The 23981-nt window shown below is 39.3% G+C and overlaps 1 protein-coding gene across 1 annotated transcript in view; it reads right to left on the reverse strand.

Annotated features, from left to right (window-relative positions):
- DNAAF9 (dynein axonemal assembly factor 9) overlaps positions 1 to 23981 on the reverse strand; it is a 136489-nt gene that overhangs the window by 16712 nt on the left and 95796 nt on the right. The window contains exons 24-29 of the mRNA XM_038398852.2: positions 23770 to 23868; positions 23362 to 23479; positions 22795 to 22883; positions 19198 to 19356; positions 15604 to 15729; positions 13260 to 13297 (exon numbers count right to left, since the gene is read on the reverse strand). Of these exons, the coding sequence (XP_038254780.1) occupies positions 13260 to 13297; positions 15604 to 15729; positions 19198 to 19356; positions 22795 to 22883; positions 23362 to 23479; positions 23770 to 23868 (629 nt within the window). The remainder of the gene's footprint in view (positions 1 to 13259; positions 13298 to 15603; positions 15730 to 19197; positions 19357 to 22794; positions 22884 to 23361; positions 23480 to 23769; positions 23869 to 23981) is intronic.

A 23981-nucleotide genomic window follows, 5' to 3' on the forward strand; every position in this document is an offset into this window, starting at 1 on the left:
TATATGAAGAAGCACCAATAACATTAAGCACAAATATTTTAACAGCGATACAGACTAAACTGGCCTATACCATAATCCTGTTCACTTTATGCTAAGTATCCCATAACACTTTTAATTTGCTGAAGTAAATATCTGGGATAAACAGATAGAACAAATTTAATCTGGATTTTGACCAGTTTCCTATGTCTTAGTACAAGCTAGTGAAGTACCTTCACAGACCAGTATCTGGAATGCTAGTATATAAAACAAAGATAAAGAAGGACCTGAACATCTAGTTAGGGAACTGGGACAAACTAATGGGTTGGAATTTAGTGACATGTAAAGAGATGTGTAACCTGTAAAAAAAAAACATCATCATAAAACTAACACCAGGTGAAACGTGCAACTGCGGGAGTGCTCCTCCTGTATAAAGTGAATATAATGTCGTTGCATGAGACAGTTTCCTGGCGACTGGTATCATAGATAGAACCTTTTCCCTATGCGATATTATTAGCCGAGAACAATAAACCTGACTGACACTGGATATTTCGCCTCTCGAATATAGTTCATAACGAATCAAAGTATTGTCAAGCAATTGACTACTCAGTTTATCAAAAGTAATTTATATTTGTTTGCATCTCACCCCAATAAGGAAAGCTTATTAAAAATGAGAAAATCTAAAGCCGATAGCATTTTGAGCAAGTTATGTGGAATAATCAACAGATTTAAATATTAAACATTTATATTGCAGTATCTTCTAGGGGCCAAGGAGGCGATGGTGGGGGGGAAGGGTTGTCAGTTGCATCAGGCATTATACAAATATATAGAAAATAATTCCCTGAACTCCAACAATCTTGCAACCTGAAAGAGACATGACATAGGTTGCAGTTAGAAAGAGGGAATAGCATATTTAGGAAATAAGATTATTCCACTTTGGGCCCCCCACCCCAGAAGCACTTCAGCATGCGCTTAACTTTACTGACTTGTGTGAAGTTATGCACGTAAGCAAGCATTTGTTTGTGAATATTGTGTGTACAGTCCAACTAGAATACAGTCGTTTGATACTCAAAAAGAAGAGAAGGTTAGAGGAGAAAAAACTCTGTTCTTAAAGGGAGAGTAACCATTGCTAGGTATTTCCACCTTAGAGAAGCCAATTAATAACTGGATAACAGCAATTAAGTCATACCAAAGCTACTAATGTCATCATGCAGCTCATATTTTATTGTTATACAAGTCTCAAAACACTGAATACCAATATTCCTCACTGGTCTTACAAGCGGTTAAAAAAAATCACAACTTTAAAATATTCACCCCTTTGCAGTGGTGGTCTTTAGTGAAAAAAGTTTTGGAGGGACAAGGCAGAAAGTGATACATAACCAGTGTTCCTCATCAATGTTCAGAGATATTGTTAGTCTCCTATACTACATAAAATTGAGGGTTTCAATTTAGGATTTCAACCAAATCACTTAAAGAACATTACTCTGTGAAAGATATTGTATCCTAGTCATTCTGACTTGGAACTGTGGAGTTCTAATCTCAGGTCTCTTACTGACTGTATGCCCCTGTGCAATTTACTTGGCCACTCTAACTCAGCTTCCCCATCTGTAAAATTGGGATATTTACCTCCCTCACAATGAAGCTCTGGGGCTCAATCTTGTGAAGTGCTCTGAAGACAAAGAATTGATACTACTTTTGATGCAGCAAAGGAAAGGCTTACTTCCATGAGAAATTTCAAAGAGATCTATCATCCCCTATACAAGTGAAAGTGCTAATCTATACCTGTTCTCCTCAACCAGGAATACACGTACCCCTGGGGGTACACAGAGGTTTTCCAGGGAGTACATCAATCCATCTAGATAGTTGCCTACTATTGGGAGGATGTAGGGGTAGGAATCTGAATCTTTGGACTCCTGTGACTCAGGAACTCTTAAAACACTGAAATTATTGGTATGGTGCAGCTCCACAGTTGCAGGGGGAGATTTTTCTAAATACAACTCTTCCTCCAGCAACAGGCAGCAGGAATCCTTCAGATTTTTAAAGATCAAGTGATATCACTGAACAGAAGCCAAGTTTGATCAGTCAGCGCAAGAACCAATTTAAAAGAAATAAAAGAGAAGGAAAAAGCCAATTTAATAAAATTGGACTTAAAGAAAAATGAACATTTAAGCCTCATGACAAGCTCAATACACATACATTTATCATACCATTTTAGAGCTGAGATTTCGGACAGTCAGACAATTGTCACTTTTAGAGACAAAAATAGAAAATATTTTTCCTTTCCATTTTCAAAACGGTTCTTTTAGATACCAAGTTTGCATTCCACTCCATGATAGTTCCACAAGATGCCATAAATGAGGATAACAGCTGGAAAAATACTAGTGAGACACCTAACTTCCTTGAGTCTAACCTTGGAGAAAAGTAACAGACTTCAGCTGATGCTTCCATAAAGAGAAATTCCCTCTTTAAAATCATGAGGCTATCTGTTCTCCCAGACTCAGGGCTAAACAACAGTTACAATTTTCATCTACAGCAACTGTCCTGGATTTGAATATTGAAGATGCCCTTTTACACCTGGTGAACAAGTACAGCCTGGAGACAAATTACAAGTTAAATGGGAACCAGCTGCTGTTGTTGCAAATGCCTTCTGAAGAGAAGCAGAAATAAAATACTAGCTTCTATCGTCAATAAGCCTTAGGCACCAGAACCCATTTTATTAATGGAAAACATGTTGGTTGGCATATTGGTGTTACCCCCCCTTCTCTTTTCTTAAAGTACCACAGGAACCATTAATTTCCGAGCAGAATTACCCTGAAGAAACTTCTGTCTAATACCTCACTCAAGGGATGGGGGAGCACAGGGTGCAAGATCCCTAGTAACTCCCAGGCTGTAGTACTGAGCTTGAAAATTCCCCCATGTCCCGAGACCAATTTATAAACCATTTCAGGTATTTCCCCTATGCCATGGACACTAACATGAGACAAAATAGAGGGTACTTCCAAGAGAAAACCATTTAAGATAGAAATACTTATGGTGGGAGGTACTGTAAAGGTCAGAATTGGGTCTTCTAATACCTTTATCTTAAAAGGTTCTTAGATTAATTTCAAAAGCATCTTCATTGTCAGATACTGAAACTGGGATTGAGAGGCTGAACAGCCAGCACAGAGCACTTCAAACAAACTCAGAGACACACTTACAAGTTAGGATGTGGATCACACAAATGACCTGAAAGGTAAGAAGTACGCCCAACAACTACAACTTGGTTTGTAAGGGCACATGTTGGATATTTTCTTTTAAAAAAAATTTCCCCATTTAATAGGCGCCACCAAATGGATTACCTGCATATTGATGCTTTACATTGCTAATTCATAATTTTGACTGAAAACGAATCAACCATATATTTAGCTTACTATTGTGTGTAAGTGACAGCACAATAGGTATGCACCTCAAACCAGCATTACAGACATAACTACCATCAGGATTGAAAAGAATGAAAAAATTGGCAAGGATTAAAAACAAAATTAAAAAGAAATAAGCAGGAAGGCAATGGTTAAAATGGTATCAGCCAAACCAGAAACAGGAAGCAAATACACTATGCATTAATAAAGAAGATGAGAAGAAGTCTCCTCATAATTCCTTCTCCTCCCCCCAACTCCTGCATTTGCCTATTTAGAATTATTTTTATGGCAGTGACCATCTCGCATTTGTCTGTACAGTCCCATGCAGATCTAGGGAGCTAATTAAGGTCTACTCATGCAGGCACATATACCAGTATCTTTACCCACGGAAGTAAGAATTTGCAAAATTAGGCCCTATATTAAACTGGCAGACCATAAAGTTGAGATGAAGGAGAAAAAGCTAGGGAGGAGGTGAAGTGGGGGCGGGGGTTTGTGAAATGAAAACTAGGAGATGATTAAATACACAATTTCACTCCTTAACGATTTTGACCTTTTAGTATTTGAATCACCCTCTCCCCTCCCTCTTCTGTTTCTAAAATCTGTGTTTCCAAAAGGGCTTCAGTTTGTTTACTCTCTTTATTTATACACCTGCCTAACTGATGAGGTTATCAGGAATGTGCACAGCTCTGAGAATAGCGCATTAGATAACGAAGTTCGGAAACAGTAGCGGAAACTCACAAACCTATGCTTCACAGTGATAATGATTCTGTTTTGTCCTCAGCAAAAAAAAATAGCAACTTTAAACAAAATGGATATCTAGGATGTTAGAAGATGATATTTGGAGCATTCCTTGTCCATGCAGAAGAGAGATTACCTAGACTGAACTGTTGCAGAGAATAATTTGGAAGCAAAAGGGGATTGCAGAAGTGTATGGAGGGAATGGATGGAGACTAGCAAAAAAGACTCAAATTAACAGTAAAAGAATTTCAGAAGTAGGAAGCCTGCCAAACAATCAGTGGGGCCACTGGATGATCAAGGTGCTAAAGGAGCACTCAGGGAAGATATAGCCATTGCAGAGAAACTAAATCAATTCTTTGCATTGGATTTCACTGCACAGGATGTGAGAGAGATTCCCATACCTGAGCCATTCTTTTTAGTTGACAAATCTGAGGAATTGTCCCAGACTGAGCTGTCATTAGAGGTGGTTTTGGAACAAATTGATAAATTAAACAGTAAAATGTCGCCAGGACCAGATGCTATTTACCCAGGAGTTCTGAAGGAACTGAAATATGAAATTGCAGAAATATTAAGTGTGGTATATAACTTATCACTTAAATCACCTTCTGTACCAAATGACTGGAGGATAGCTAAGATAACACCAATTTTTTAAAAAAGGCTCTAGAGGCAATCCTGGCAATTACAGGCCAGTAAGCCTAACTTCAGTACCAGTCAAACTGGTTGAAACTATAGTATAGTAAAGAACAGAATTATCAGACACATAGATGAACACGATTTGTTGGGGGAAAGAGTCAACATGGCTTTTGTAAATGGAAATCATGCCCCACCAATCCATCAGAATTCATTGAGGGGATCAACAAGCATGCAGACATGGGTGATCCAGTGGATATAGTGTACTTTCACTTTCAGAAATCCTTTTGACAAGGTCCCTCACTAAACGTTTTGAAGCTAAGTCACAGAAGAGGGAAGGTCCTTCTCATGGGTCAGTAATTGATTAAAAGACAGGAAACAGAGGGTAGCAATAAATGACCAAGTGGGTCAGGGGACAGGCCAGAGATCTTCCCCTCTGGTGGGGCCCACAGTCCGGGTCAACTCCTCTTATATCAAATAGGGAGATGGGGAGAATGGAGGGAACCCGGGCTCGCCCTCTACTCCAGGTTCCAGCCCAAGGCCCTGTGGATTGCAGCTGTCTACAGCGTCTCCTGTAATAGCTACAATTCCCTGGGCTATTTTCCCATGGCCTCCTCCCAGCACCTTCTTTATCCTCACCACAGGACCTTCCTCCTGATGTCTGATAACACTTGTACTCCTCAATCCTCCAGCAGAACGCCTTCTCACTCTCAGCTCCTCACACGCATCTCACTAACTGAAGTAAGGTCCTTTTTAAACCAGGTGCCCAGATTAGCTTGCCTGTTCTAATTGATTCTAGCAGCTTCTTAATTTGCTCCAGGTGTCCTAATTAGACTGCCTCAATTGGGTCCAGCAACTTCCTGATTGTTCTGGAACAGCCCATTATCTTACTCAGGTGCCATAAATATATAGGGAAGGGTAACCACCTTTCTGTATACAGTGCTATAAAAGCCCTCCTGGCCAGAGGCAACATCCTGTTACCTGTAAAGGGTTAAGAAGCTCAGCTAATCTGGCTGGCACCTGACGCAGAGGACCAATAAGGGGACAAGATACTTTCAAATCTTGTGGGGGGAGAAGGCTTTTGTTTGTGCTCTTTGTTTACGTGGTTGTTCTTTTGGGACAGAGAGGCCAGACAGAAATTCATCTTCTCCAACCCAGCCTAATCCAAGTCTCCAATATTGCAACCAGTATAGGTAAACCAGGCAAGGGGGATTAGTTTATCTTTTGTTTTATGTGAATTTTCCTTGTGTTAAGAGGGAGGTTTATTCCTGTTTTCTGTAACTTTAAGGTTTTGCCCAGAGGGGGATCCTCTGTGTTTTGAATCTGAATACCCTGTAAAGTATTTTCCATCTTGATTTTACGGAAATGATTTTTACCTTTTTTTTTTTTTAAATAAAATCCTTCTTTTAAAAACCTGACTGATTTTTCCATTGTGCCAAGATCCAGTGGTTTGGGTCTCTGATGATTTTGTAACCAATTGGTTAGGATATTATTCTCAAGCCTCCCCAGGAAAGGGGGTGTGTAGGGCTAGGGGGGATATTTTGGGGGAAGATGTCTCCAAATGATCTCTTTCCCTGTTCTTTGTTTAAAATGTTTGGTAGTGGCAGCATACTGTTCAAGGACAAGGCAAAGTTTGTACCTTGGGGAAGTTTTTAACCTAAGCTGGTAAGAATAAGCTTAGGGGGTCTTTCATGTGGGTCCCCACATCTGTACTCTAGAGTTCAGAGTGGGGAAGGAACCCTGACAGGCGAAAGGGACCTGCTTAATCTGGGGCTAATATATCTACCTTCTATCACACTCCTGCAGCCATCTAGCTTGACCCTGTCACAATATTCATAGATGATCTGGAAAAGAGGGATGAGGTAGCGAAGTTTGCAGAGGATATAAAAATTACTCAGAGTTAAGGCTGAAGCCAACTGTGAAGGATTACAAAGGAATCTCACAAAACGGCAGATGAATTTCAATGTTGATAGATGCAAAGTAACACGCACTGGAAAACATAATCCCAACTATACATACAAAATGATGGACTCTAAATTAGTGTAACCAATCAAGAAAGATCTTGGAGTCACTGTAGATAGTTCTCTGAAAACATCCACTCAATGTGCGAAGATAGTCAAGAAAGCTAACAATGTTATGAACCATTAGGAAAGTGATAGATAAGATGAAAAAATATCAATGCCACTACATAAATCAATGGTACTTCCACATCATAAATACTGCATGCAGTTCTGGTCACTCCATCTCAAAAAATGTAAGAATTGAAAAAGGTACAGAGAAGGGCAACAAAAAAATTACAGTGTATGAAACAGCTTCCATATGAGGAAAGACTGGGACCCTTCAGGTTGGAAAAGAGATGACTAAAGGGGGATTGATACAGGTGTATAAAATCATGAATGGCATGGAGAAATGGAATATGGAAGTGTTATTTACTCCTGCACATAAATACAAGAATCAGGGGTCACCCAACGAAGTTAACAAGCAGGTTTAAAACAAACATAAGGAAGTACTTCTTCAGACAACACATAGTCAACCTGTGGAACTCATTGCCAGGGGATGATGTTAATCATAGGATTAGAAGGGACCACAAGGATCATCAAGTCTAACTCTCTGTCAAGGTGTAGGATTTGTTGTATCTACCCATCCAAGACAGATGGCTATTCAGCCTCCTTTTGAAAATCTCCAGTGAAGAACCTTCCACAACTGCCCAAGATAGTCTATTTCATTGTCCACTGTTCTACTGTTAGAAGTTTTTCTTAAGACTTCACCTAAATCTGCTATGCTGTAGTTTGAACCCATTGCCTCTTCTCCTGCCTTCTGTAGCAAAAGAGAACAACTTTTCTCCATCTTTTTAAGGTAGCCTTTCAAGTATCTGAAGACTGCTATCATGTTCCCCCTTAATCTCCTCTTTTCCAAACTAAACATACCTAGTTCCTTCAGCCTTATCTCGTGTGGCTTGCATTCCATCCCTATGATCATCTTTGTCGCTTGCCTCTGGATCCTTTCCAGTTTCTCTACATCCTTCTTATATACTGATGACCACAACTGGACACAGTATTCCAACGAAGGCCTAAACAGCGCCGATTAGAGAAGTACTACCACCTCCCACGACTTGCATGCCTTCCTATTATCTTCTGTTACCAGCTCACCTTCTCCACTGAGCAGTGGATCCATACCATCCTTTCTTTTTTTGTCTGACATATTTGAAGAACCTCTTCCTGTTGTGTCTAACATTTTTTGCCAGCTGTAACTCATTCTTCACCTTGACTTTCCTGATTTTGTCCCTAAACATTCGGGCTATTCCCAGGTATACTTCCTTGGTGACATGCCTCCTTTCATTTCTTGTGTGTATCCCTTTTGGTTTTTAGATTGCTGAAAAGCAACTTGAGAAGAGCCACAGGAGGCCAGTGTGGCTGCACATCTTTCCTCTGTGTTGGAATAGTTTGATGATGAGCCTCTAGCATTCCATCTTTTAAGAACTGCCATCCCCCTTCAACTTCTTTTCTTCCTAATTGGTCTTTCCATGGGAACTTGCTTACTCTTTCTCTGAGTCGGGTGAAATCCACCTGTCTGAAGTCCATTGTCCTTGTTTTGCTGTTCTCACATGTTCTTTCCATAGGATCTTGAATACTATCAGATCATTATCACTTCCTCCCAAGTTCCCGACCACCTTCACATTCGCAACTAATTCATCACTGTTGGTCAAAACCAGATCCAGAATGGAAGACCCCCTCGTTGTTTCCTCAACTTTCTAACTCAAAGCTGTCGCCTGCACATACTAAGAATTTGCAGGATGTATCATGTTTTGCTGCAATAGTCTTCAAACAGATATCAGGGAAGTTAAAAGCCCTCTAACTGACACCTCCTACAAATAGCCATATGAAGGCCAAAACTATATCGGGGTTCAAAAAAGAATTAGGTAAGTTCATGGAGAATAAGTCCATCAATGGCTACTAGCCAAGATGGTCAGGGATGCAATCCCATGGTCTGAGTGCCCCTAGTCTCAGACAGCCAGAAGCTGGGAATGGAAGACATGAGATGGATCACTCAATGACTGCCTGTTCTGTTCATTCCCTCTGAATATCAGGCATCGGCTACTGTCGGAAGACAGGATACTGGGCTAGATGGACCAATGGTCTGACCCAGTATTGGTTGCTCTTATGTCAAAGAGTTTGGGCAATTTTTAAAAGCTTATGAAAGGAAGGAACTGAAATAGAACTGTTTAAAGATCTACATAGTATTGCCAGCTGCTGGGTAAATTTCCCATCACAGTTCTACCAATCCACTTCTGACCAGACCTGTTACTCAATTCCTGTGACAGTATCAAACATGTTAAATAATATGATTTTATAATAGCAACACATATCCATTAAATACAGAGATTAGACTATGGAAAAAACCTGTACATCTAGTAATAGTAATAAAGGTTAATAGATCAAGCTATTGTGCCTACTGATGCCTAAAACAGGAGTTTTCATGAAAGATTAGCCAAATAGGGTCAATACAAAGGAGGAAAAAACGTGGGACATCAGAGGCACGCAAATCCTAAAGACAACAGAACACCACCTCAGTCGAAACTCAGCTCTGATTATATTTAGTGTTCAGATTTCCTTATTTTAAAATGTGCAGTTTTTCCTCTGAAAAATAATGTGAAAATGGCAACTTCTTCAGAACATCGACTTTTGCCCTATTGGATTAGGCCCCGGTCCATCTAGTTCAGTATATTGTCTCAGACAATGACCGTTCAAGCAGATGCTTCTGAGGAAGGTGCAAGAAACCCTGCAGCAAGCAGATTTTGGGTAATTACCACCAGGAGAGTCTCCTCCTTACTCCTGATAGAATGGCTTGAAGCATGAGGTTTGTATTCCTCCAATTTCCCCCCCCCCCCCCTTTTAAATATTTTTATAAACAACTCTGGATCTTCTCATTATCCATAATGTTCAATCCCTCTTTGAATCTTGCTGACTTAGTGGTCTTAACGTCATGTGGCAATGAGTTCCACAATCTAATTATGCACCATATTGATTTTTTATCATCAATTCTGAATTTTCCACTTTTTAATTTCATTAAGTGTCTCTTTGTTCTTATGCTAACAAACAGAGGTAATAGAAGTTCTGACTCTAGCTTCTCAGTATCATTATTTTATATACTTTGACTATATCCCTTCCTATTCATCTCATCTCTAAATTACACAATCCCAATCTTCTCAATCTTTATACCAGAATTTTCCCATGTCCCTAATTCTTGTTGCTCCTTTCTGTATTCTCTTTAATTCTGCAATTCAGCACTGAACATTGCATCTCAGATGAATTAAAAACCCACAGATTTATATAATGGCATCATAATACTTTCCACAATGGTCATCATCCCATTCTTACTCAGATTTGCTTCCTTTGAGAGTCCCGAGTCACTTCGGTTTACTTTTGTGATTAAAATAATGTTTTTGCTACTATTTCTCAGCACTGAAGAGCGAACATACTTGGGGAGGATGCTGTAGTCTATTATGACACAAGCATAACAGAATTCTACATCAAGACAGCTACAAGAACAACTGTTTGTCCCCAGTTATTGTTTGTATTACTGTAACCCCTAGGAGCCCAAGTCATAGATCACAACCTCACTGAATAAGGTACTGTACAAACAGAACAAAAACAGTCCCTGGCCCAAAGAGCTTAAAAGCAAGTGACAGATCGAGGAATACAAGGAAACAGTGAGACAATATTGATGATAGGCAATGGTCACAGCACACCAGCAGCTTAACCTCTGTCAAGTTTTTGTAGACATCATGGCAAAGGAAAGCTTTGGGGAGGGATTTGAAAGCAAATAATGAAGTAGTTTGGCAGATGTTTACAGAGCGTTCCTCAAGCAAGAGAGGAAGCATGAAGGTATTTATTTGAGAATTTAAACGAGTGGGCAGTAGAGGCTGGCATCATGGGCTGATCAGAGTGTCCACAACTCAACAGGTTTCAGAGTAGCAGCCATGTTAGTCTGTATTCGCAAAAAGAAAAGGAGTACTTGTGGCACCTTAGAGACTAACAAATTTATTTGAGCATAAGCTTTCGTGAGCTACAGCTCACTTCATCGACTCAACAGCAACTGAGAGCTAAGAAGGGGAAAGATAAGTCGACTGTAAAGGACCTTTTACGTGAATAAAATCAGCTTATGTTCGATGCAACTGAGAAGGCAACTAGTGAAGGGATGCAAAAAGAGGGGTGACATGGTCAAAGCAACAGACTGGGAAAATGAACTTTGCAGCAACATTCTGAATAGATATGAATAGGACAGACTGTATATGTCAAGGCCAGAGTGAAGGACATTTCATAGAATCATAGAATATCAGGGTTGGAAAGGACCTCAGGAGATCATCTAGTCCAACCCCCTGCTCAAAGCAGGACCAATCCCCCAATTTTTGCCCCAGATCCCTAAATGGCCTCCTCAAGGATTGAACTCACAACCCTAGGTTTAGCAGGCCAATGCTCAAACCACTGAGCTAAAGTGAAACTCCACAGGCGTAACTGAAGGCAGAAAATGGTCTGCAGAATCTTTCCTACCATTCATGATCTGTAAGAACAGAGACTGACTTTCAGATCTCAGGTTGAATTTGCAGGCTGGCAAAAAAAAAAAATCTCTTTTCACTTAGAAAAACAGTTATAATTTATGCAACACCATTATTCTCAACACGTTTAATAGGTACCACTATAGTTTTCAATGGGATTGCACAGGTGGTATTACTGAATTTAGTCTCCCATTTGGAACTTACATAACTATTTGCTTGACGAGACATGAGAAGGGACAGAACTCATAACCACAGCAGTTCTGGCCTCCCATTGTGAACAGAGAAAATAGTAGTAAACACATGTTTTTGTTTCAAAGCAAACAGATGTGACTGAATACCACCACAACCAGATCTTTTGAACGTGGTGCCATTTTTAATCACTATTCAGAGTAGAACCAAACCTTAATACTGTATTAAAGCAGAGTATTTCTTATTTAGATCAACACTGCTGCAAATCAATGCAACGGGTGTCAATTTAACAAGTCTAGTGAAGTCCCACTAACTCGACATCAGAGCACTCTCCAGTCGACCCTGTTATTCTACCGCCCTGAGAAGATTAAGGTAAGTGGACTGGAGGGCATCTCCCATTAACGCAGCACAGTGAAGATGCTAGGGTAAATCAACCTAATATACATTGACTCAAGCTATGTTGTTCACATAGCTGGAGTAGTATACCTTAGGTTGACTTACACTGGTAGTGAAGACAAGTCCTTTGATTATGAATTAAAAAAGGTGATCCATGAGCAGTGTTCCCACTAATTTTTTACATCCACATGCGGAATGAATTTTGTTATGTGTATCAATATGGAGGTGATGTGTGACACATCACTTCCATTTTGATGCACCTAACAAAATTAATGTGGTGGGGGTGGGGTCGAGGGGTTTGGAGCATGGGAGGGGTCTCAGAGCTGAGGCAGAGGGTTGGGGTGTGGGAGACTGAGGTCTCTGGCTGTGGGTGCGGGCTCTGGGGTGGAGCCAGGGATGAGGGGTTTGGGGTGCAGGCTGCCACGGGGGTGCGGTGCGGAGAGAGGACTTCCCCCAGCAGCTTGGGACCGGTTGAGAGGTGCCTCTCCCTGGCCGTAGCAGCTTTAGCAGACTTGGGCCTGGCCAAGGGAGGGGCACCTCTCCCCCAGCCGGGACAGGTCTGTGCTGGGGCCAGCAGGGAAGGGGTCTCCCAGCCCCAGCCCTGAGCCCCTGCACGGGGCTTAATGAGCAGCTGAGCAACCATGCAGCTTAGAGGGAACCTAGTCTATGAGCCATGCTCTGCTTTTTAAACTGAAGCATCTGAATCATTCCTTTTTGCGGCAGGAAGTTGGAGGGTGTGAGGGGTGAAGAGGGGCTCAGGGTGGGAAGGAAGGAAGTGGGAAGACACCTTCCACTGCACAGCTCACATGTGCTCTGATCTGCTTCCCCACTGCCCCCCACCTGTTGCATCACAAAGGAGGAAAAAGAGGCTAGCTCTAAATTGCTCTAGGCTACGAGAGCATGCCTGACTCTGCCTTACCCTACGGGGTGCCCAGGAAAGGCTGACGACCCCCCTTCTGTTCACTGAGGTCCAGGAGAGAAGGACATTAGTAGAAACCGAGAACTAACAGTTAGTTTTAGCATTTTGATTCTCCATCAGTCCAGGTTACAGCAGCCAGGAGATTGGTCTACATTGTGCTGGCTGACGACAGCGCCCTAGGGACCACACTCCATTTGCGGATCGCTGGAATGCATTGTTCTCCAGCCATTCCTCCCTCCCAAGCTATCTGTTGGGGAGAGAGAGGCATCGAAAGCAGCTATTCAGGACAAAGAATGTACCTCAAAGTATTGATATCGGCCTCTTGACTGTTTTGCAAAAATAATGTTTGGCCCTTAGGCTGAAAAAGTCAGAAATCCTTGGTTTAGGCAACATTTAAAGCCCGGGTATTGACAGGTTTTGTTCTGCATCATTTCCTAAAGAAACAAAGTTTAATTACCTTGTGAACACTGATCCAGAAATTTAGGAAAAAGGAATCTGGAAAATTAAAGAAGAAATCTTAATGTTAAAGATTATGGTACAAATGGATGCTCTCTACCAACAGTTACCCAATACTATCTATTTCTAGAAGGCTTTCTATTCTTTGCATTTATACTAACTATGAATCAAATTCAAGCATGCTTTTCATTGAACAGAAGCTTCACTGTGAAATCTTATTAGCAAGTGAACAACATGTAACCCTTGTTTCATATGCAGAAGCTCTCAGAAGTGATGCAAAATACAAAAAAATGTGCTAGGATAATTGGGATAATCAATACAGGTGTCTTTAACTAGATAAGGTGCTAGAAGTAATCGGCATAGGTGTCTACATCCTGGAAAACAGGAGGAAGAAACTAGGTCAGATAAGAAAGGTCTGTAATAATTAGCGATTTTAGTTTGTGGTAAATAGCTAATATAGCAGGTAGTTTTTATAATCACTTTGGAACAGAAAGTGTCACTTGCAAACCTGCTCCCAGGATTGAATGAAGTATTAACCTTTTCTGTAATAGCACTGATTGAGACTGCGTATCTGACATCTAATCAATAATCTAAATCGAGCCCCAACACAAGCATAACGTTTGTGTCAAGTTGAAGACTCCCAGTCATTTGAACATTGCCTACTATTAGGCTTAACATGGCGTCACCACCCTGACCCATCTTCAAGACTTCTTTTATGCTATCCCATGGCCTGGAATAGCCTTCCAAGTCATGTTTACTAAGTGGTCTCCCTGCCTCTAAGCACTTTTGGAAAACTAATTTTATGAAGCTTTCTTGTTTCAGGGACTATTTTCTGTTCTATTTCGTCTAACTGGTATTACACTGAGTTAATTAGTAAAAGATTGGTATATACTTAGAAAAGGTACAGTATTAAACATGAGTTATTGTTGTATTTCTGGGTTGTGCCTTTAGAACACATCATAAGCTTTTTAGGGCAGGATTTGTATTTGGTGCATTTTACCAAAATGCACAGCAGTGATACCATTTATCAACTTCATCAAACCTGTAACGAGCTCAAGTAAAGGGGTAATAGTCTAGAACAAAAGAAAGCCCTCCACTGGATACCTACGCTAATTAAACTTTGGAGGACAAGAGGTTCTTTTTGTAAATACAAAAGATTCAAGTCAGACAGCAAGACACAATCTACTCTTCTGGAACTCTCAATGCTTCCATACTCAGAAAAACTCATTGCAGCATAAAGCCATTTTAGGTCTGCCAGATTCTGTTCTTTTGCAACCTCTTACAGAAGGAAGCTTCAAAGTGAGGCAGAAATAGACACTACATGGGCTATGTCTTTGCCATCAACAGCTACTTCACTTCAGGAGATAACCTGCAATTCTTTCATCATACTCTTAATGAAATATTTATAGTAATAACCTTCATTTGTGGTTAACATTATCTATGTCAAATTGAAAGATTATGGTGGAGGCACTTGGTATTTACTCAAAGAGATAGAATTCATGTGTTTGAATCCACCAATCTGCTTACTGAGATCACAAATAGCTGTAAAAATGGTGTGTAGTGCTTATATCTAGGACCACGGAGTCTTAAAATCAGCTCTGTTCCACATCCCTTGAAAAGCTTTTTAACAAAGTATCAAGTTTTTGTCATCTCTGCAGTTTGGGTTGGGCACATGGGAAGAGTTTATAAAGTGTATTTTGCTATTTAAAGTGTTAGTTTCTTGGCTGCATGCCAATTTTAAAAAAATAATCTAAGAAGTGCAACTAACACTTCCAGAATTTCCTCTCCCATCTTTTGACACTATATCCTGTAAAATTCAAAACCAAGAAAATTCACATCTTGAATGTGTAGTGTCTTCATTTGATAGCTGATTTTAAGAAAACAAAAAGTAATAATTAATCAGGTACCCAAACTGAAATAAAAGTTTCTTATTGTCTGGCAATATTAAGGAATAAGAAAGATTCACTGAAGAATCACTACAATGATTTATGTGCTTTGTAAAAATCAACAACTATAATCTGTTTCTCTTTGTTTGTTCCTACATAATCCAGAGATGACAACATTAATTTCTTTTTCTAAGTTAAACCTTTTGAGAACAAAATTTTGCTTTTCCAGTGGATGACAATCCCACATTAAATGTACAAGTCAAGCTGCATTTAAAAGCTCTGTTAAAATTATGTAAACTCAAAAGGAGAACATTTATTGAAGTTACAATACAATAAATCAGCTCAGCTGTGCACAACAATAGAGCATAATATGGTTGCATCATTCTCACAAGGTTTTAGAACAGACCAAACTATATATACATGAACAATACACAAAACAATTCAGATTTTTTAATGTACCTATGTTCCATATAGCAGCTAAGTGGTTCTACGCAAGTGGAAATTGTTCCTATGATGAAAGAGGACTTCACATCAGGGTCAGGGTGAGTCTGCAGTGCCTGTACAACATCAATAACATCTGTATATCTGCAAAGAGAACAAAGTGAAGAAGTGTGAAGTGACAAATACAAGAACCATGTCAACAATTAATCAAAAGAAATTACTAGAGTTCTAAGAAAATGCCTGATACACAATTCAGTATGCAAGAAATTTAGACATTCAGATGTTTACTTACACAAAGAAAAGAGAAGTGCCATCAGAAATTACTGACAGCTATTGCACAATGCACTATTATAAACTTAACACTGAATAAGTGTAAACTTCTGCTTTCAAGAGGCACAGAAACAACAAGATAGGAAGAAATTCACATTATGCCTTCTGCAAACGACGTGCATGTTAACTGAAGACTTAAAGGAACACCATAAATTTGATTGAAGTCCAAATTGTAGGTTTTGTAAAGAAAGGAAGTACAAAACCCAGTGCCAACAGAAATGTTTCTATGACATTTTTTTAAGAATTCCAACTTAAAACATTCCAATTGAATTGAAATATTCCTCTGCTGTGTTTGTAACTCAAACGTTGTCACATTGTACTAGTGCATGAGAACAAAATAAATGAAATTGACTAAACTGAGTTTATGATTAAGTATTAACTTTTAGGCAAATTATATCTTATCCTTTATTTTTCTGGCATTAAAAAAAAGTCCTCAAATTATATTAATAATTGGGTTTCTCTGTACCAATTGATGCCCAGAGTTCAACTCCCAACAAAATGTGGGAAGTCTAAGATCTACCAGCCCACGCTGCAAATTTTTTTAGAATTCTCTAGTGTAGGTTCAGCTTCAGACTTTTGGCGAGATGTGGTTTTAGAAATGTAAACGTAAACCCAGAGAATTTATCTGTGGTATAAAGCAAAGTTCACCTAACTATTCTATTTTACTATCCATGATGAAAAGCAAACCGTGATCACACCTAAAACAATATAAAATATATTAGTAACAATTAAGAATCTGGCACCAAGGTAATTTATAGGCATATATTAAGAAAGCATTAGTTTTCTTAAACTACAAAACAATCAGCATGAGAATCTTTACACTGAATGCTATTCTAATATTCCCAATAATGGAAACTAGACAAAACGAAATAGTAAAAAGAGTTTAGTGGTGACCAATGTACATGAGTTTACCTAACAGCATCCTTTTCAAATATTGTACACTTGAAAAGCCGAAATGCTATGACCTAGGGCATGTCTACACTTTGAAATTAGGTCAATTTTATAGAAGTTGATCTTTAGCAACCGATTTTATACAGTTGATCATGCATGTCCCCACTAAGCGCATTAGACTCCTATAACGGTACCTACTACTGTATTATCTGATTTAGAAATGAATATTACTTCTAAACCAAGATGGAAAAAATTGTTTCCATTTAATCATACATGTAAATTATCTGATGGGAATGCGGAGTAATCAGATATTAAATCCAAATGAAGAGCACATTTCTTTAAAGGATTAGAACATTTATCAGAGAAGACAATTTGTGTGTTTCACTAGTTTCTGGGAGCAAATACCTGAATATGCTGCCAAGAGCGGTGCCAATGATAGAACAAACAGCACCCTTCCTTCTGATTCAAAACTGACCAATTCCCACCATGGTCTTGATGTGTGGTGTTGAAGTGGTCATCTTTCAGATGATATATATAAAACAGAGATTCTATCCACTCATGTTCATTAAAGATCTAATAGCTTTTCCCCCACAAGACTAGGCACTTTTACTTGAAATAGAATCTGAGCAAGGCCTACTTAAAATTCCCCCAACAGTTTTAACTGAATATGGTTTTGTTCTTCACAACCAGTTCTAAACCAGAGTTTCAGAGTTTGCATGCTCTGTTGGGCGCAGTATATTCTGGGTCAGAGAGAGTATCAGAACATTCAACAGCAAAATCTGTTGCATGTTCAGGTGTATTTATCTGAATAAGAACAAATGACAAAACCAAACACGCGTAGATTTATTTGTTTCTTGATTTACGCAAATTTAGGTTAAAGGCTGAGAGTTTTTAAATCCAAGAGACATGAAATCCTAAACCTATGGTTCTCATAGCAAATACAACTCAGGCTTGTCTACATGAACATTTAATTTGCTTCAAACTGGTGTATGAATCTACCGCACGCTAGCCTGCCGTGAGCTAACAGTCCATATGGACCCCGCTGATATGCGCTATCCGTTCATTAATGCACTTTAATCCACTCCTGTTTCAGAGCTGTCAATGTGCTTCAGCATAGCACACATGGACAGTTAGTATGTGGCAGGCTAGTGTGGGGTAGATTCACACACCAGCTTGCAGAGAACAAAACGTCCATGCAGACAAACCTTAATACACCAAGTGAGGCTAAGGGCACTATACATGCAAAGAGCAAAGCAACAGTTCTTATAGCTCACATTTACCTATTTTTTTGTTTAAAATCTCACTCACAAAAATTTAACTTTTATGTTCACATAGAGGAAAAAAATAACCAATGGCTTATTTAGATCACAAAACCCTGAAATTATTTATTAAAAATTATTTTGCACTGCTTGTTCAGAATAAATTTACAATGCTTTTCCAAAAAAAGATCTAATTGTGGTATTCAAAGAATTAAATTACATCTTACTTCCTGAAATTAAATATTTTCAAGCCACTTAAAAATTAAAGTCTAGCAAAAACCTTTAAGGCTTTTAAGTAATTTTCCACACAATAGGTTTTTCCTTGGAGAGGAATGGGATGGTACTCCACCCTATGGATATTTTTCAAAACATTTTCAGTATCTCAACCTTCAAATATAAAATTAATTGTGAAAAGTAGGATGTTTGTTCAGCTAACACGCTTTTCTGCACGATGCATAAAGCTGTTGTACATTTTTGCTGTACCTTATTGTTTTCTTTGCTACAATAAATGATATCTACTGGGTAACGCAGAAATATGTATTCTCTGGCACTTGCATGCATACAGTAAATACAACAGTTGTCGTTCCAGAAATTAAACAATGCTATAGCAGGTAAAGTAACTTCTACCTGCAGTTCTCAAAGTAGTTTACAAGATTTACCTCAGATCGCACAAAAATCAAGAGCTTTCAAAATGGAGATCAGTACCTTTAGTTGGCCACCATACGTGAAGTGGGATTAAGGGGAGGGGTGGGATACCAACGTCATGCGTTCTCATCAGTTTCTGGAGGATGAGTGTCTCACTATCATGACCCACTAAAAAAAAGCGGTGCTGCACTAGAAACACACTATCAGCAGCACTTGGGATGAAGTCGGAGAGAGCCAGAGGTGAAGTATTCTCTGTTGAGGGCTCCAGACACTTGAACAGGTTACCGGAGGGAGTAAGGCCAAAGCCAAGCCTCACTGTTGTCAGAACATGAACCAAGACACACCATTTTACGAATACCTTCTTCCAATGAAGGAAGGCAGGAATTACAAGTTACAAAATAGCTTAACCTAGGAGATATGAAGAGCAGAACTGAGAACAGTGTACTCTCTTGAAAATCAATCTTATTGTATTTGACGAACTACTTACCCTTGCAAGACCACCAACAGCCTCATTTTCTTTCTAGTGTAACTGGACTGACGCGCGCTGCGGTTCTGCTGGGACTCAAGAACACTTGAAAGGTAACGCTGAAAGTGGGCGGCACTGAAACATTCAGGGCTATCCATAGTTTGCCGATAAACAACCCACCTGAAAAAATCAAACTGAGTGAGATCAGTTCAATTCTGTTTTCTCTTTATACCATATTATTTCTGTTCTTTTCCTTTTGACCCCATGGCCATCAAAAATAAATCTGTGACCAGTACAAAGTAATTCCCTATTTCTGGTCCCATACAGAAACAAAGGAGAAACTCACTTAGGCTTCAGAGTAGCAGCCATGTTAGTCTGTATCTGCAAAAAGAAAAGGAGGGCTTGTGGCACCTTAGAGACTAAGGAATGGATTTGAGCATAAGCTTTCGTGAGCTACAGCTCACTTCATCGGAATGCATCCGATGAAGTGAGCTGTAGCTCACGAAAGCTTATGCTCAAATAAATTTGTTAGTCTCTAAGGAGCCACAAGCCCTCCTTTTCTTTTCACTTAGGCTTATGTCTTTTCAGCAGCAGCCTATGGTTTTTAAATTGCTGTCAATGGCTTCTTTGATATGAAACAAGGTCAAATAGCATCTTCAAAACAATATTCCAGAATAATTTTGATTTGTGTGTTAGTAATAAAGTTGAGTGATCACGAGCAAGGATCCTAGAAATCCGTTTGCCACAGAAAAATGGACAATTAGTCCTGGGGCCAGTTTTGTTCAACATCTTTATCAATGATCGGGATGATGGGATTAATTGCACCCTCAGCAAGTTTGCAGATGACACTAAGCTGGGGGGAGAGGTAGATACGCCGGAGGGTAGGAATAGGGTCCAGAGTGACCTAGACAAATTGGAGGATTGGGTCAAAAGAAATTGGATGAGGTTCAACAAGGACAAGTGGAGAGTCCTGCACTTAGGAAGGAAGACTCCCATGCACAGCTACACGCTGGGGTCTGACTGTCTAAGAGGCAAAAAGGAGTACTTGTGGCACCTTAGAGACTGTCTAAGAGGCAGTTCGGCAGAAAAGGACCTGGGGATTACAGTGGACGAGAAGCTGGATATGAATCAACAGTGTGCCCTTGTTGCCAAGAAGGCCAATGGCATTTTGGGATGTATAAGAAGGGGCATTGCCGGCAGATCAAGGGACGAGATCGTTCCCCTCTATTCGACATTGGTGAGGCCTCATCTGGAGTACTGTGTCCAGTTTTGGTCTCCCCACTACAGAAGGGGTGTGAACAAATTGGAGAGAGTCCAGCAGAGGGCAATGGCACATGACATATGAGGAGAGGCTCAGGGAACTGGGATTATTTAGTCTGCAGAAGAGAAGAGTGAGGGGGGATTTGATAGCAGCCTTCAACTACCTGAAAGGGGTGGGGGGGCTCCAAAGAGGATGGTGCTAGGCTGTTCTCAGTGGTGGCAGATGACAGAACAAGAAGCAATAGTCTCAAGTTGTAGAGGGGGAAGGTCTAGGTTGGATATTAGGAAACACTATTTCACTAGGAGGGTGGTGAAGCACTGGAATGGGTTACCTAGGGAGATGGTGGAATCTCCATCCTTAGAGGTTTTTAAGGCCAAGCTTGACAAAGCCTTGGCTGGGATGATTTGGTTGGTGTTGGTCCTGCTTTGATCAGGGGATTGGACTAGATGACCTCCTGAGGTTTCTTCCAACCCTAATCTTCTATGATTTTATGAATTTGAGTTTTTACAGAGAATCTTTAGTTTCTGCATTTCGTGAATAAAAACAAAAACATATATTAAGTATTAACTAAATTTTATTTAAAGTACCAGTGTCACTTATTCCAGTGGTGCCCAACCTTATTACAAAGGAGTGCCACATAAACCTAAGCCCAACCTTGTTGGGCCAAACAGCATTTTTAATAAGATTTCAGTTGACAGCAGGAGTCCCGCCACTTGGAGCTGACAATGGGAGCTTTATTTTTTGGGTATTTAAAAGAAACCTTCTGAAAATATGCAATACCAATATAGAAGTATTTGGTATACATGAAACACAAATTGCAATTTGCAAATTTTATTTTATTACAATGACTGATGACACTGGTAGGCTTCGAACTTGCTTAAAATTGTAAATATACCAATAAAAGTGTTCAACTGATACCTATATTTTACTATACTATATTTTGCAGCTAGGGAAACTGAAGCTCAGCGTTGCATTTTAATCTCGGAAACCCAAAAGTTTTTATGGTTTATTTGAGAATTTTTTTTTTTTTTTTATAAACACAAAAAACTAGGATTCCTGATCATGAGACACTGTATGGACCTCAACTGAACTATCTTGGACAGGATACAATTTCAGTTATGTTGTTGCAATGAAACGTTCACCAATTTTATCATTTAAACAAGTAATGAAATAAGGCTTTATGCAGTAATCATTTCAAAAGAATCTTACATGTTTACAATAAAAACAAACACACACACCCCCCTCACAGGGACTACAGACACTGCACTATCTCAGTTTGCAAACTTTAAATAAAAAGGTCCAAAAAAAGCCACAGAGAAAACCCCATCATTTATTTTTACATTTGGCTCAGAACAGAGAACTACTTGAAAATTTAAAATTACTCAATTCCCATCCAGCCAGGTCTTGTTAATACTTGCTGGAGCCACCTTACTACAGAGACTACATTCCAGATGTTTAGATTATAAGCTTTGCGAGGGGGGGCGGGGGGGGGGGAGAAAAAGGGGTTTGTTTGATCTTGTACAGAGCTGACTACTCAAACAAACAAGGTATAATTCTAAAATGATTCTTTCCTATCTCCATATGCTGGTAGAAATTACACATTCTCTCTGGTCTGGCAAAAGACAGCAAAACCAAACAAACATTTTTAAAACAGATTCTACATTTAAAAACAATATTTTAAGCTAGATTTCAAATATATTCTCATCTCTTACACAAAAGATGAGTTATATTTGCTTTAAGACTCACCACCAGAGGAAACAAGCAATGAAATTTCTCTACCTGTTCTCTCAAAGTGCTGACAAAGAAAATCACCAAGTGACCAGTCACTTTAGCCTAACATTTAATGTTTCATCTGGCCCTTTTGGAGACACTGCTAATCCTACAGATGAATTGAACAGTCTCAGAGAACCCAAACAAATGGACATACAGCAGTCACAATTGGCCATCTGAATTAATATTTGTGATATTCCCATTCTTAATGTAGAATAATATCTACCTACCTAAGATACTTATATGAGACACCCCACCCCCCGCCAGCCATTACTTTGGAATCTAAGTGCCTCACGATTTTTACTGCACAAGTCCTCACAACACCCTTGTGAGGTAACAGTTCTATTATTCCCATTTTCAGGATGGGGAACCGAGGCACACAGAGACTAAGTGAATGCTCATGGTCACACAGTCTGTGGCAGAGCAGGGAATCGAACCCATATCTCCCAAATCCATGGCTAGCAACCTAACTACTTAACATCCTTCCTGAATATCACAGTAACTGTTCAGCACAAGAATGGAAAAATCAACCAGCTTTTTTCTTTTTCGAGGACTGCTGTAGAAAGTAGAACCAAAACTACACTAACCTTCCATGCTCCTTGATAAAAGTGACCAGGAAAGCGCACAGATCACTGGAGTGACAGCCTGGAAGCCCTGTTATAATAGTGATAACCACCTAAAGTAAAAGGAAAAGTTATATTTATTATTATTACTGTAATTATTTTTCTTCAAGTGCTCAAAAGTATGCTAGACACCTCACAAACTGATAAAACAAGTTACCTGCTCCTAGAAACTTAAATCCTAAATACAAAACACCACCAATGAAAGCAACAAACAGTGGGAAGACAGAAGGGAGCACAACAGCTATAAATATAACACTGGTTATGTAGTTAGTTATTTAGATTTGTCACATACATGTCTTTTTTATATTTTACAGTTAATCGAATGTGATTGGACAACCAACCTTTGAAAGAGCTGCATGTAATGCAAGGCTAATTGAATAAATGCAGTGCAAAATAGACTTGCAAAGCAAAAGACTTGTTTACATTTTACATACAACAGAAGTGAAGGTGTAAGTACAGTATTTTATCAACTTTTTTCCTATCTTTTTTTAAAAAAGTTGTTTTAAGGATTGTGTTTTTACGCTATCTTACCTTATCGTTTTCTGCTTCGCTAACAGGAATGCTTTCCGACTGTTGTAACAAAATAGGAAGGTGTGCTCTCATTACTGGCTCACGACTTATACTGCTGACCGCAAAGTGTTGCAGAAACCTTTTAAAAGTGAAGTTGTATTATCCTCTAATCAAAACAATGTGGATTTTTCCCCTCCAACATGAATAGCTGTAACTTGACTACAGTAAAACATGTTACTGGATGTAGACCTTAATAGAGACCTCCCAGAGAGGGAAAAATATTCAAACTCTGTATTAATATTTACATCTCCCGATAATTATTTAGTAAGAAGAGCTTAGAGAAACAATAGGTTTTAAAATATGATATCTTCTTTGCAATAATTCTTGGAAATGTGATCTTTTGAAATTACAAAAACCCCAACTCCTCACCTCTCTAGTTCTGGGAGGCTAGCGGACATTTTTAGTTGACTCCATCTTTCCCCAGCAGGATAGGACAAGGCATTGTATAGCTTCTGCATGTTGGAGTGTCTAAAATAAGCACACCAATTTGTTTAGTTCAAAACAAACCCTACCAATTGCCTCTATTTTTAATCCACATATCCAAGTAGTAAATTCTGGAAAAGATTAGTGGAAAGTAAAAA

This window comes from Dermochelys coriacea, chromosome 4 (genome assembly GCF_009764565.3).
Source record: "Dermochelys coriacea isolate rDerCor1 chromosome 4, rDerCor1.pri.v4, whole genome shotgun sequence".
In the NCBI taxonomy this organism is placed as follows: domain Eukaryota; kingdom Metazoa; phylum Chordata; order Testudines; family Dermochelyidae; genus Dermochelys; species Dermochelys coriacea.